Source organism: Amborella trichopoda, chromosome 11 (genome assembly GCF_054954075.1).
Source record: "Amborella trichopoda isolate Santa Cruz 75 chromosome 11, AtrichopodaSantaCruz75HAP2 v2.0, whole genome shotgun sequence".
Classification (NCBI taxonomy): Eukaryota; Viridiplantae; Streptophyta; class Magnoliopsida; order Amborellales; family Amborellaceae; genus Amborella; species Amborella trichopoda.
Window position 1 is genome coordinate 43,552,634 of NC_142346.1, and position 13,412 is coordinate 43,566,045.

General features: G+C 36.2%; 1 protein-coding gene across 1 annotated transcript; it reads right to left on the minus strand.

The window, feature by feature from the left end:
* Positions 1 to 413: 413 nt before the first annotated feature.
* LOC18448321 (Thioredoxin superfamily protein) lies at positions 414 to 13,139 on the minus strand. The gene is made up of 10 exons (XM_011630262.3): positions 13,071 to 13,139; positions 12,118 to 12,183; positions 9,146 to 9,226; positions 8,939 to 8,992; positions 4,909 to 4,977; positions 1,962 to 2,024; positions 1,601 to 1,683; positions 1,397 to 1,462; positions 843 to 940; positions 414 to 585 (listed from the first exon to the last, which is right to left on the minus strand). Exons 1-9 carry the CDS (start codon positions 13,095 to 13,097, stop codon positions 898 to 900), a joined length of 552 nt encoding a protein of 183 aa, XP_011628564.2. The 5' UTR covers positions 13,098 to 13,139; the 3' UTR covers positions 414 to 585; positions 843 to 897.
* Between the last annotated feature and the right edge of the window lie 273 nt (positions 13,140 to 13,412).

The window sequence follows — 13,412 nt, forward strand, 5'->3', positions numbered from 1 at the left end:
CCCTTCACCACACACACCAAGTTTACAGAAAGTGCGATCCGGATTGTAATCACTCTCATGGCTACGGCATCTGGATCCATGCCCCACAATTGAATAGAGATTATTCAAGTTTTGGACATATACAATTGTTTAAAAACTCAAAATCCATTTTTTTTTCCCTTTCCTAATACTCATCTAGTGATTGTAAGTATATCCCAAAAGTTCAGATGAAGAAAACCCCATATAAAGTAAGCAAGCTTGGTTTTCATGGAGAAACTCCAAAGTTCAAACACCAACATTGGACCTCCCTTATGCATAGGGATATCACACTAGTCTAAAGCAATAGAAAAAGGAGTGAGAATACGTAAATAACCATCATGGATGAGTAAATAAAAAGACACTCCCATGAATTACAGATAAGTGAAACAGATCGATTTGTAGCCAACAAGTATTTAGCTGATTGGTATTGAAGTAATAAAAAAGGAGTTTCTTTCCCGACACAAGTTATAATTTATAATTGTAGTACGAAACAGATAGATCTATTATTCTACCTTTATTCCTGACTAGTAATCAAGAACCCTCCATCAACAGGACAAGATTTTCATTCTGCAAAATTGAAAATTTTAATTAGAGAAAAAAAAGATTGAATGTACACAAATATAGTCTCATACCAAACTCACAAATTTATAGCAACAACTACAACTAGTAGAAAAATAGGAAACAGCAACGAGCCTAATCTCCATATACTTGTAACCCAAATACATTTTTTGGGTAATTATATCCCAAATACTTTACTGGTTATATATACAACATTGGGAAAGTTTGATGGGAAATCTGTAATTTTAGAGCTACTACAAGCATACCTCAATAAGCAATAGATCAAGACGATTATAAGAATGTCTAGCCGACCACAGCAGGTCACAGGGATTTTGCAGGGTGCCATTTAATGCTGCAGCCAATACTTTATAAAGAAAAGAGAAACAGAATCAGAAAGTGGTATGTTACCAAGTTGATGGATAATGCTTATGTGAGTGCATACAAGAGAATTACCCCAATCAATGATTAAGAAAAGGTATATTCGGTGGGGGACACGCTAGGGTCATGATCCCAAGTCACCCTGTCGGGAGAGTCCGAGTTGGACCAGGGAATTTTGGACAAAGAAGATCCAAAAATATGAAAAAAGGAAGACAAGGGCGATTTTGAGGTTTTCTTTTAACCTCGAATCCTGTTTGATTGGGGAGATTCCCAAGTCAGACCAGTTATTTTGCTAATCACTGATTCTAATCTATAATTCCACATGCATGTGTGTTTGTGTCTGTGAGAGAGAGAGAGAGTGTTTGTGTCTGTGAGAGAGAGAGAGAATATATCCAAGGGCCATGAAGGTCTTCACAATATACGGGCAATGAGCGGAGAGTACCTTGGCTTTTGCTCGGCAGGTACAGGCTGTCCACTGAGTACGCAATCTATTGCCTGACTCAAATCCCTGAGTTTATAAAAGACAGTGTAAACATGCAATTCTTTCCTTCTTTTCCTCGAGTGGTGAACATGAAATTATTTCTTAAAGAATGTTATGGCATAAAGAAGCAGGTTCAATAAACAACAAAATGTCATAAATGCATACCTTCCTGTAACAGGTATTTTATGACTGGGGCGTGAATCATCAAACTGTCCATGGTATACAAGCTCAAATGGTCTTCTTCCATCCTTTACAGATTTAATTTCCAAAATAAAAAAAGTATTGGGATGAGTAGTTAAAGAGCGAAAGTCACAACATCTAGGATTAAATTGAACAGGAAAATAGAATTCAATATGTCAAACCAAGTTGTGAAAACCATATGACTGAACTTTAAAAGCAAATGACAAATGAATGAAAAGCAAGTTGTCTATAATTAGTTTCCTAATTTAAGTTTATTTATATCTTTTTTAGGCATAAGATTTATGGAAGATTAAGAACAATTTTTTAATGCACTTTCAGAAATTACCTTTTTGAAGAGGAAGAACTCTGGGGTGCATTTAGCTCCAAAAGCACGTGCAACTTCTTGTGACTGTACTTTAAAATGTCAAAGGAAAAATAGATCACCCAAAAGAGAGAGAAACCATAAATCTTTAGATTTAGCATTGAAAACACCAAAAGTATTAAAATATTTATATTCAGGTGGTCTGGAGTGATCAGGAACAATCTCTAGTATGGAGTGATATGGAAGAGGGAATAATCACTTTTAAATCTTAGCACATCAAAAAACATATGTCGTAAGTACAAAAAAAAGAGTGTTTAACTCTTTAAAGATTAGTAGTGTACTCCACATGCAAGCACAAAACCTGCAAGGAGAAGCACACTTGCAACCATCTTTGCATATTTCCGAATGAAAAAACAAGCACAAGATGATTAACAGCACCCTTTCCCATCAGGAATATTGGGGACTGGAGGTCATCCATTCAACACTCTATCCTCTTTACAATGCAGTATAGAATAGTAACTCACATAGCTATTCTGGGAAGGTCAAATGCAAACTTTCAATGGTTATAACAAGCATCACACAACTTAATATGATACAATTTCTTGAGGAAACACACCATCAGCATGGTACTTGGGGCCAGTGAGAATCCCTTTTCTACTCTGAACATTAAAGGATGAAAGAACAATTAGTACAAGAGGCTCATAAGAGCACACCACAAAGGAGAGGGACCCAATCCCAAGTATCCCCCTAAACACCCAAAGAGGAAGACATAGACTCAACCAAATGAAAACAATGATTGAGCTCATGTTTGAAAGTTCTTGAAACCTCCATTTTCGACTGTAAAGGAAACAGGAAGACCTCTGAGGACAGAACTACTCTTTTTTGAAATACCACCAAACACCTATTCACCTCTTCCGGCATGTTTCCCAACAGTAGATCTCTATCGACTCCCTAAAAGCTCACTGCTGACCAAGCTAGTTAGATTCATTTTAGAGTGAAAATCATTTGGGTTCTACCTTTGGCAAAAACAAAATTTTTAATTGGTCAGATTTTTCTCCTTCTTAACTGAATTGTTTGTGATTGTTTCCAACTTTCCACTTCATATTCTTTCCTGTTTTTTCTAACAATTTGGTAAAAATTATAGGGGAGAAATTGTCCCCAAGGTATTTAAACCCCTCCCTCCATAGAAAATACAATCAAGTGAATCTAACAGCAAAGGGTGTTTACAAAAGCCCAATCATCATCATCATTATCCCAGCATCCGAGCCTTACCGCAACTATTTGGGGTCGGCTACATGAATCTTGTTCTGCCATTCCACTCTATCAAGGGTCATACTCTCAGTCAGACCATAAGTCACCGTATCTCTTCTCACTACTTCCATTCATGCCCGTTTGGGCCTTTTCCTTGCCATTTTAGAGCCTTCCACTGAAACCAAATCATCCCTCCTAATCGATGTTGTTCTAGGCCAGTACTGCACATGCCCAGACCACCTAAGTCTACTTTTCCTAATTATATCACCTATTGCAGCTAACAATCTCCAGAATTTAAGAATCATAGAAATAAGGGATTGGCGTTGTTGCTTGATTGATTGGTGTTGACAAATTGCAACAATACATCCCAAGTTCAAACCCTACACTGACCTACGCAAAAAATAGAAAAAAAAAATTCATAAAAATTAGGAACACCTATCTGTTTTGCATAGGTTAGACAGGTTCAAATCCACAAAACTAAAGGTTGCAACATCCAGTGCCTTTCTGTTGAGTTGCAGGCTTGAATCCCATAAGGAAGCCCTATTTCTTGCACAAATTGTTACAAAATTTTGACATCAATGGACCAAAGCTATCTATTGAAGCTCAAAGAAATCTCTTTAGAAATTGGTGAATTATCATGTTTGTTAAGTTTTTATTAATGATTATCATGGATCATGATGGTGAATATCTTTTCAAAAGGTGTGTATAAATTTCTAGGTCATGGTCGATTGATGATGAATGTTGAACTGTCACTGAAAGTGCCCTTTTCAAATTTTTACATTTCTACTAAAATTAAAATAAATATCCCCTGTAGTCTCTCTTGAGCAAACAAATCTCCAAATCGGTTCTCTTGCCCAGCCAAACTTAAACAAGCTCCAGATTAAATTTCTGATGCAAACATTGCTGTCCTCAGAAAGACAAACTCTTTCCCCTGTCCCAGTCAAGCTCTTACTCCTCTGCACCTTATTGAACCACTATCTCATATGCCGCAAATCATACATTTGATACTTCCCTGAAGTACTGGACGTTTTCATGATTTACTAACATAATTCCAATCTTCATGGTGGTTCATTAGGTCTCAGTGTTTCATCACAAGCACTGATTCCAATTTCCCTTCCATGAGCCAGTAATGCCCACTTTAACTGGCTCAATGTCCCTCTTCAAATGTGGCACAAAAGTTTCAACTTGAACAGGAAGAAAGGAGAAGGAGAGCAAACCCTTGAATATTTGAATAACTGATGTAATTGTATTGCAAGAAAAGTTGAATTCTAGAAATACTTCAAATGTCATAATCGTATAATGCAGTACATAATGTATTGAAGAACATTCTTTAATAGAAAGGGCCATTCTTTTCATTTTGTTTAACAAATAAATTTTAGTGATTTTCAGGCATTCAGAGAATAATAAATACAGTGTAAAAACTTGATACAGAAACAAGTCTTATCACAAATAAGAGAAGCAACCACAATCAATTACCTCTAAATATGCAGCCCTTCCTATTTATGGCAAACTAACTACAATTTATTATTTCTCTAAATAAGCGACATGTTTAACAATTGAACCCCTTAACGAGAAAGAAAAAGGATTCGTAAGCTATTGCCAAATTTGAATAACCAAGGTAGCCTCAATTAACAATATCTTATACACATCTTGGATTTCCACATTTTTGTCTTGCAATAGATACTAAATACAAGTATTAACAAATATCTTATGCCGGTACCTCATCATAGAGATATGGAAAGGAATAGTTATACTGCTTAGCATCTTCTGCCATGAACTCTGGTCCATCCTGTCAGATTTAAAAAGGGAAAAAAAATATTATACAGAAAGGAACAACCCCATAAATGAAGCTTAAACTTAACAACCTAGCCATAAACCATATAGAATTCCATAAAGTCACTAGCAGATTTCTGAAAGAAATTTGCTGAGAATTGTGACCACCTACCAAAGCAACTGAAGAAGTATGGCAGTATGATATTTGTCAAGAAAATATACAAAAGATGGAGCATATAATATTTTCCTCATTGAACAACCTTTAATTTCAGACAAAGGAACTTGCATGTCATCATTACATTTAATGAAGAGATAAATGAGCAAAGAATGATATCTCAAAAAGAAACTGTTAGTCACAGTACATAGAATCAAGATGGTTGGAGATTTAATATTGAATCTTCTCAGTATGCACATTGGCAAACAAAACAATGCAATGATATCTAAAAATGAACTATTAGTTGCAGCATACAGCATCCAAATGGAAGCAAACTTGACATTTAAGTTTATTCAGGGTGAACATTGGGCAAGTCACCCACAATGATGTAAGAACCAGACAGGACAGCCTGGTTCGACCAGTGAATCGGTGCCAAAAGCGGTATGGTTTAGTCAACGAACTTGGGGTGGAGGTTGAACCGGTATCGAATCGGTGAACCAGCCAGTCCATTCATTGGACCGGACGGTTCACTAGTTCACAATTGAACCGGCCGGTTCAACTTTGGGGGCAAAAAGACATTTACTGCCCCCATTTTTTTGGTTTTTTATTAAGAAAGAAAGAGTAATTTTTTTTTTGTCATATTAAAAATATATAAGAGAATACAGTAAATTGACATTAGGTTTTCCATAAAAAGAGGATTTAAAAGAGAGAGAAAGAGGAGGTTTATAATTTTTTATAGTTCTTTTTTCCTTTCCTCGCTCGCTCAAGCAAACGAAACAGCAGTAATCCTCCTCCGGTGTGACTCTGGCAATTTCTAGTGAGTTCCAGGCCAAATTCAGGTTAGATATTTATTAAGTATTTGAAGCAAGGTTTGAAAAAACAAATAGGTGACTTGTATCGTTCATCCCGAAAACCAGGTCGGATCGGCGATCTAGATTGGAGAATCGGCCGAATGGGCAAGATCCAACATTAAAAAAATTACTAAAATTTTTTAAAAATCGATTTTTTGTAGGTTTTCAAAAAAATTGTTGTATTGCATTATAGTTTTGCATTATTTTATTGAAAATACATAAGTACTGAGAAAATATCTCATGTTTGAGTGTTTGTTATCCATTATATTCATTTTATAGTCAAATGAAATTTAAAATGCAACTCATTGCAAAAGAATGGATCTCTCATAATCAAATTTATAGTGAATAAAAAGGAAGTGTAAAATAGTTTGATTAATAGAGAGAAAACAAGCATATGATCCTCACAAATAAATAAATCTAATGTGTAATAATTAGTATGAGCAAAAATATAGAATTTAGAAACATAAATTTGCAATCATGTTTTAAAATAAATAAATTAATTCATTCTAGCAATGTCAAGTAATTGATAAAGCAATTTGAAAATAGATTCTGAAGTGGTATGAGCTGGTGCTTTTTTTTAAAAAAAAAAAACCCATAAGCTAGTATTTTTTAAGAATGTTTAATAAAAAAAACTATTATTTTTTAATTTCTTAATATCCCATGAGCTAATATTATTCTTTTTAATCCCAATGAGCTAATAGTCTAATATTATTCACCTGTTTATTGGACGCAGTTTATTCACCCCAATGCAATGACATGTTCGAGAGAAGGGAAAAAGAACAATTGTCCCACATTGAAGTCATTAGGTAAAACCCAAAATTTCCCCTTCAAAAGAAGAAGCGAGACAAAACTTTGACAGTAATTAAATTTTAGAAAGTGTTAAAGTAAATGCAATGCGGTCTCAATAATTGTGCAAGTGCAGACATATAAACATAGTGGAATATATGCTATGGAACACGTTGGTCTAAAAGTTTGGATGTTAAGGAGCGAGATGTGAGTAAGAGAATGATAGCGAAGGTTGAACTTGTCTATAAAAAGATTTGTCCCACAACGAAGAAATGTGGGAGTGAAAGCCCATATACAAGGAATTAAACCCAATGCTTTGGTATGAGCGTGCAATTGGGAAGCTGAAGGCCACGTGGGAGGTTTGATATTTAATGTTGGAGGCAACTCAACATGAGAACAGCTTATTGGTGGGCCACCACTTATTTTTTAATTGAAAAAGTTAGAAACAACAAATTTAAAATTGAAAACGTGGGAACCGGTTGAGTTGTCCGGTTCTTTCCGACATAACCCATATGGACCAATTAGAACCGGCCGGTTCTTGGGGTGTCTCAGCCGGATCCTGATATATTACGAGATTTGGATCAGGCAGGGCACAATCCGATGTGGATCGAGCGACTGCGATTCAAATCACCGATTTTTCAAACCTTCATTTGAAGAGTATCATATTCTAAGTTCAAAGGAGAGTTTAATAGCATTTTGGAACAAAGAGAGGGGGAGGGTAGAGACTAGAGAGAGAAAGAGAGGAGAAAGGAGTTCATGCTCATGTTCACAATTTTTTTTTGGGGGCGAATTACTCATGTTCACAGTTACAGTTTAATCTTTCCCACTCGATTTCCATTAGAGAGAGAATAGATAACAGTGATATGGGAACTAACTAGATTTGGTGATAGACTATATCCGGTATGTCAAAGAGATATATTGTTTGGATATTATTGTTTCTTCAGAATTTAAGATTGCAGAGGGGGAGAGAAAGGGAGAAGAGAGAGAAAGAGTTCCAATGCAATTCTCAGAGAGGCCCACGTTGTCTTCTCTCTCTACTCTCCCTCTCTTCCTTTTTCCTTATTTTTAGCCAAAAGATCAACTATGATAGTGGGGGTATTTTGTCTATATGCTTATGGGAGAATAATATTTGTAGCCAAAGGTTCTACTATGAACGTGGGAGTATATTATCTATATGCCCATGGAGAATACTCATTTTTAGCCAAAACTCTACTACGAAAGAAGGGAATTACTATATATAATAGTTTTTTATTTCTCTATTTCCCCCTTTTTTCTTACTTTTATTATTTTTTATTTATTTAATTTCTTAGACCGGTCCTGCCAGTGAACCAGACCGGTTCGTCCAGTCCGGCTAAATCGGTGCCTTCACTGGTCCGGTCCTAACAACTTGGTCGCCCCAATGAGGGTTAAACAAAATTCATGAAATACTCGAGGGCACTTGTCTTATAAGATGGAGTAGGAGAAAGATGAGATTCATATCAATTTGAGAGTTGAATATGATTGTAAGTCCATGAGGATTACAAAATCTCAATTCATATGGATAGGTTACATGAGATAGGGTACCCTTATATACATCCATCAAATCACATATTTTACTGAGAAAAGTGACATTAGATTGCTGTTTGACACTCCAAACATAATTGCATCACCAGCCATCTGTTGACAGGAACTAAATTGTGACATGTGTCACATGGTTCAACATGCCCACAAACATGTACTAACATGGATGACACAAGCAGAAGCAGTGAAATAGGTGCTGTGTCATGACCAGTCGTTATCTATTGCAATATAGTAAGTATTTCAGACCTATTATATTTTAATTAATCTAACACCTCATCCCATGCTTAGTAGCAGAGACCATTCTTTTTCATTCTCCCAGAAGGGAATTCACGGTTGCTCAGCCCATTAGCCATTTTTTCAGGCTTTTGGAATGAAAGGACAACAAGACTTTCAAGCATAAGAAAATCAAGTATAAACTCGGATCGGGAGTGGGTGGAAGGATCAATCATATCATGGGCACTTATTAGATATCTTTTTACATGAATTGAATGAATGAAACTATGTGCTTTGGTGAAAAATATCACAATATAAAATAAATCCTAAATTTACAAGCAACTGTTCCAAACTTTTATCAAGATCAATATAAAAAAAAACTTTAATACAGTAATTTAAGGCTTTGAACATACCTGAGGGTAACCAAGTACAGAGTTTGCAGAGATCGCCACAACTGCAAGACCCTTCTGCAGCACCAACACATGCCCCCAGACATGTTTAAAATTTTTTGTCGTAAGTTGTATCCCAAAATAGAGCATAAAAAATAATAATGAGAACTGGGAAGAGTAAATGATATATAAATACGCGCGAATTAGATAGAGAAAAGAAGTTCAATTTACCTGCATATAGAAATTCGTAAGTTTAACAATATCTTTCTTCAGGTGTATAACAAAAGGACAATGGTTACAAATGAACATCACCTGCATTATTGTATGTCAATAACCAGCTTAGCTATTTCAAAAAAATATGAGTGACAGGCATCATTAACATCAAAGCACTAAAGTTTCAAAGCAGAGATGAACCATTATAAATGAACATTATCTAAATTAAAAATCGTAATGCTTTCTTCAAACGCAAACCTAACAAAACATTATGAATGAAAATGCAGTACATCTATGTGGAAGTAACAAAGTCATAGCTTTCACTGCAGATATTTACTCAAGACATTTAAAGAAAGTATGCTTCCGTTGCAAAAACAGTAATGATAATAACGATGATATGAAACTTGTTGGAAGCACTGTACAAAAAGCGGATCGACCTCACCACCTAGGTGGCACCTTGAGGTGAGGAGGGTGCCTAGGTGCCTCGCCTAGGCTAAGGTGGCCCTCTAGGCAGGAGGCACACAGTCTAGCCAAGACGCCCGCCTTGGTCACTCATGGGGACCAAGGTCAGAAATTGCCCTTGGGCCATGGGCAAAACATCCTTTTTCTCCCCATTTAGATTGAGGGTATTCTAAATGCACCAACCCCCTCCCCTAGGGGTGGTAATGGACCTGGATCCGGATCCGACAAGTTGACCCAACTCGAGTCTAGGTATGGGTCCCAAAAATTGGACCCGATAGGTCGGACCCAGGTCCAAATCTTGGACCCAAACACTATTCAGTCCGGGTCCAGGTCCATGTAGACCCGACAAGGACCCAACCCGATAGTGTTGATATTTCAATAATATTTAAATAAATATAAATATATCGTAGTAATTATAATATTCAAATAATATATGTATATATTTAACGAATTTAGGAAACATATTTGACCATATAGATATTTTGATTTTTGGGTCGGGTCCCATCAAGTCCAGCTCCGGATCCAGGTCTATATCCCACAATATTTTTTTGGGTCCGGGTATATATATATATATATATATATATATATATATATATATATAGGGAGAGTCTATGGTCAGCTGGCTAGCTGACAGCTATAGTAAACGCCAATGGCCTAGATTAAATCTAGGCTGATCCAATAGTCACGATTATATTTTGTATCTTAATTTATTTATTTTTAAGAATCCAATTCACTTGAAATTTTGATCACCTACTCTTGAAATATAGGCGAATCTAATAAAAATATTAAAAGAATAATTTACAAAGAGTCAATTGAGTAAAATACCCCTGAAAATTACAGCGGTATTCTGGTCAATTTATTTATTTGAATAATGTTTCCAATATTTTTATTAGATGTGTCTTGATGACAAGAGTGGAGGATCCAAATTTCAAGTGATTTGCATTAATGGAAAATATATTAGTATTCAAATATGAAATACAATTGTGACCATCAAATCGGCCCAGATTCAATCTGGGCCGTTGGACTTAATACTATTCCATCAGCTATTGGGCTGACATGATCTTTTCCCACATGTGTGTGTATATATATATGTGTGTTTGTGTGTGTGGGTGTGTTGGACACATGTATTAATATGTTAAAATTATACATATACATGCATGTTTGTGCATTCGGAACAGACATATGTCCATGTAAATGCGTGTAGTGTGCCTCAAAACTGAGGAGCATGTGTCACGCCTAAGCGACTGGCCCTCCGGCACTACATCGCCCTTTCTTCAACATTGGTTGGAACTTTGAGGCACAAGAACACTTGTGATAATTTTTGTGTGTGTGTGTGTGTGCCTGTGTGTGTGTGTGCATGTATGTGTATGGATGTGTATGTCTATATTGTGTGTATTTCGATCTAGTTTGGCCGCCATGGTTTCAGCAAACATCCAAAACAGTGGAAACAATGGGTCAATAGTGTTTCCACCCACGTTTCTTGTGGCAGATCAAAAACAATGGGAGAATTAGTTAAACAGTGGATTGTCCACCTCCTTATCTTTCTATTCAATGCTGACATGGGGGGAAGGTCCTAGCAACCCAAGTTATTTATGAAAAAATAAAAGACCCATGATGCATTAACTCTTTATAATCACAAAAGCATAAATAATAGGGAAAATATCTCATTATCCCCTATTTTTAACTTCCATATCTCAAGAGACCCAAGAATTGAAAATATTACTTGTAAGCAAAAGGTCTTACAACCCCCTGGACCTCTTTGACCAATAAATTTTTGACCCAAACAAACACTAAAATGATACCCTATTCAAACTATATATCTCTCTCTCTCTAAAACTCAATCTGTCTCTCTTCGCTTCTCGGTGAGTTTACCAGCCAAGGGGTTTACCTTGAGCTCGAACACTAGCACACTTCTTATGTGTGAGAGAGAGATGGAGTTTTAGAGAGAGAGATGGAGTTTGGGTTTTAGAGAGAGATGGAGTTTGAGTTTTAGGGAGAGAGATGGAGTTTTGAAAGAGAGAGACAATGATGTGAGAGAGAGAGATGGAGTTTGGGTTTTAGAGAGAATTGGAGTTTTGAGAGAGAGAGAGACGATGATGTGAGAGAGAGATGGAGTTTTAGAAAGAGAACGAGATAGAGTCATTTCATAAGTTATTGAGATCAATAATACATAGTCAAAAGGGTTTAGGAGGTTGGTAGATAGAAAAGATGAAGTCCTTTTGCTTACAAGTAATATTTTCAATTCTTGGGTCTAATGAGATATAGAAGTTAAAAATAAGGGATAATAGGATATTTTCCCTAAATGATAATCACAAAGCATATATTCCATTAACTCTTAATAATCACCAAATAGTCTTGAAATTTTCAAATCAGAAAATAATTCTGATGGCAAGATGTCACTAAATTAAATTTCAAAAAGCAAGATAGCATTCAAGGTCTTGAATGTCAAAAGTTTAAAACAGGAATACATGAATTAGACATAGGAAAAAAGCATAGAGAATTTGATAAAAGGGAAGTAGTGGGTTTACCAGTAAAGCAGGATAGGATTCAAAATCGGCCAGCTTCCACACTTTCCCTGTCAGTGGCTCAGGAAGCTGGATATTCAGTATAAAGAAAACTCACATCAGCACCCCATAAAAGCAAAAATAACAAACACAAAAGCGGCAAGATGTAGAACTCCAATGGAAGGACAAGTTAATTCTACCAAAGAAAGCAATTGAACAAGAAAAAGCAATCAAGCTTGGGAAACAACGAGAGACATGGTTTCGAGTTCAGCAAAAATTTGGCTGGTTTAAAACCCAAATCAAAATTAAAATGGAATATAAAGACCTGAAGCGACTATCATATCATGATTTTGAGAAAAATAGGTCAAAATATAAAATAAAATTTCAGCAAAATTCCTGCCATCTTTTAAGAGAAATTCCGCATTATCACCCCATTAGCCATTCATTAGGTTGGGGACAACATTGCAACTCAAGTTTACCCCCACTTATGGCAAAAGTCACTAATATTTGACGAGAAAATCGCCAAAATTCCCTCAAATTTTGATCATAAATTCACTATTTTCTTCAATTTCTATCTAAATTTGAAATAAAGTTCCCATGTTCACATGTCACCCATTTCCTCCGACTCAGAGTAATATACCAAATTAACTTCCGCCAATTGGTGAAATTCAACCAAAATTTTAGCCAAAAAAGTTTAGATGGTCAGTGATATTGCAATAAATAATTCCCCAAAATTCACTACAAATTTCAATGGAATTTCAACTGAGATTCCTCCCATACTATAACAACCATCCAAGGTCCATTTTTCCAACCAAATTTCTCATGCTTTCACCTATTTGGGCCATTTGTCTCCATTTCATTGAAACTTCAATCAATTCATCCGAAACTCCATCAAAATTCAACCAATATATGGACAGAATTGAGCAAATTCCCGTAAACACTACAACCAAAAAAGTCACTAACTGTAAAAAACTCACCTCAAACTCTGGAGCTCTAAAACCCATGGAGACGCCAACTGACTCTGCTCTGGCCGCTCTCACCAACACAAAACTGCTTCCTCTTCCTGTTCTTCTTTCACTTCTCTCTCTAAAACAAAGGTCGAGCCGTGGAGAGAGACGAAAGTAGGAGGAATAATGGCGAGTTGCAGAGTATAAGGGTTCTTTTAGGGAAAGAAACGGGCTTAGGGTTAGGGTTTTTAGGGGCGGAGTGGACAGCGTCCGAAGTAGCAGTCCAGTGGCGAGAGCCATACGTTTTTAAGCACGGACGCCTTTCAAAAAGTCCAATACGCGAAAAAATAGAAAGGAGGGGCAGAGGATAAA

Excerpts from the sequence above, each read along its gene's own strand:
- LOC18448321 (XM_011630262.3), bottom strand. The coding sequence starts at position 13,097 with ATGGGTTTTAGAGCTCCAGAGTTTGAG. Across the intron at positions 4,978-8,938 it reads CTGTACTTGGTTACCCTCAG|GATGGACCAGAGTTCATGGC; the intron begins GTATGTTCAAAG and ends TAAATCTGACAG. Across the intron at positions 1,463-1,600 it reads AAAATACCTGTTACAGGAAG|GGATTTGAGTCAGGCAATAG; the intron begins GTATGCATTTAT and ends TTATAAACTCAG.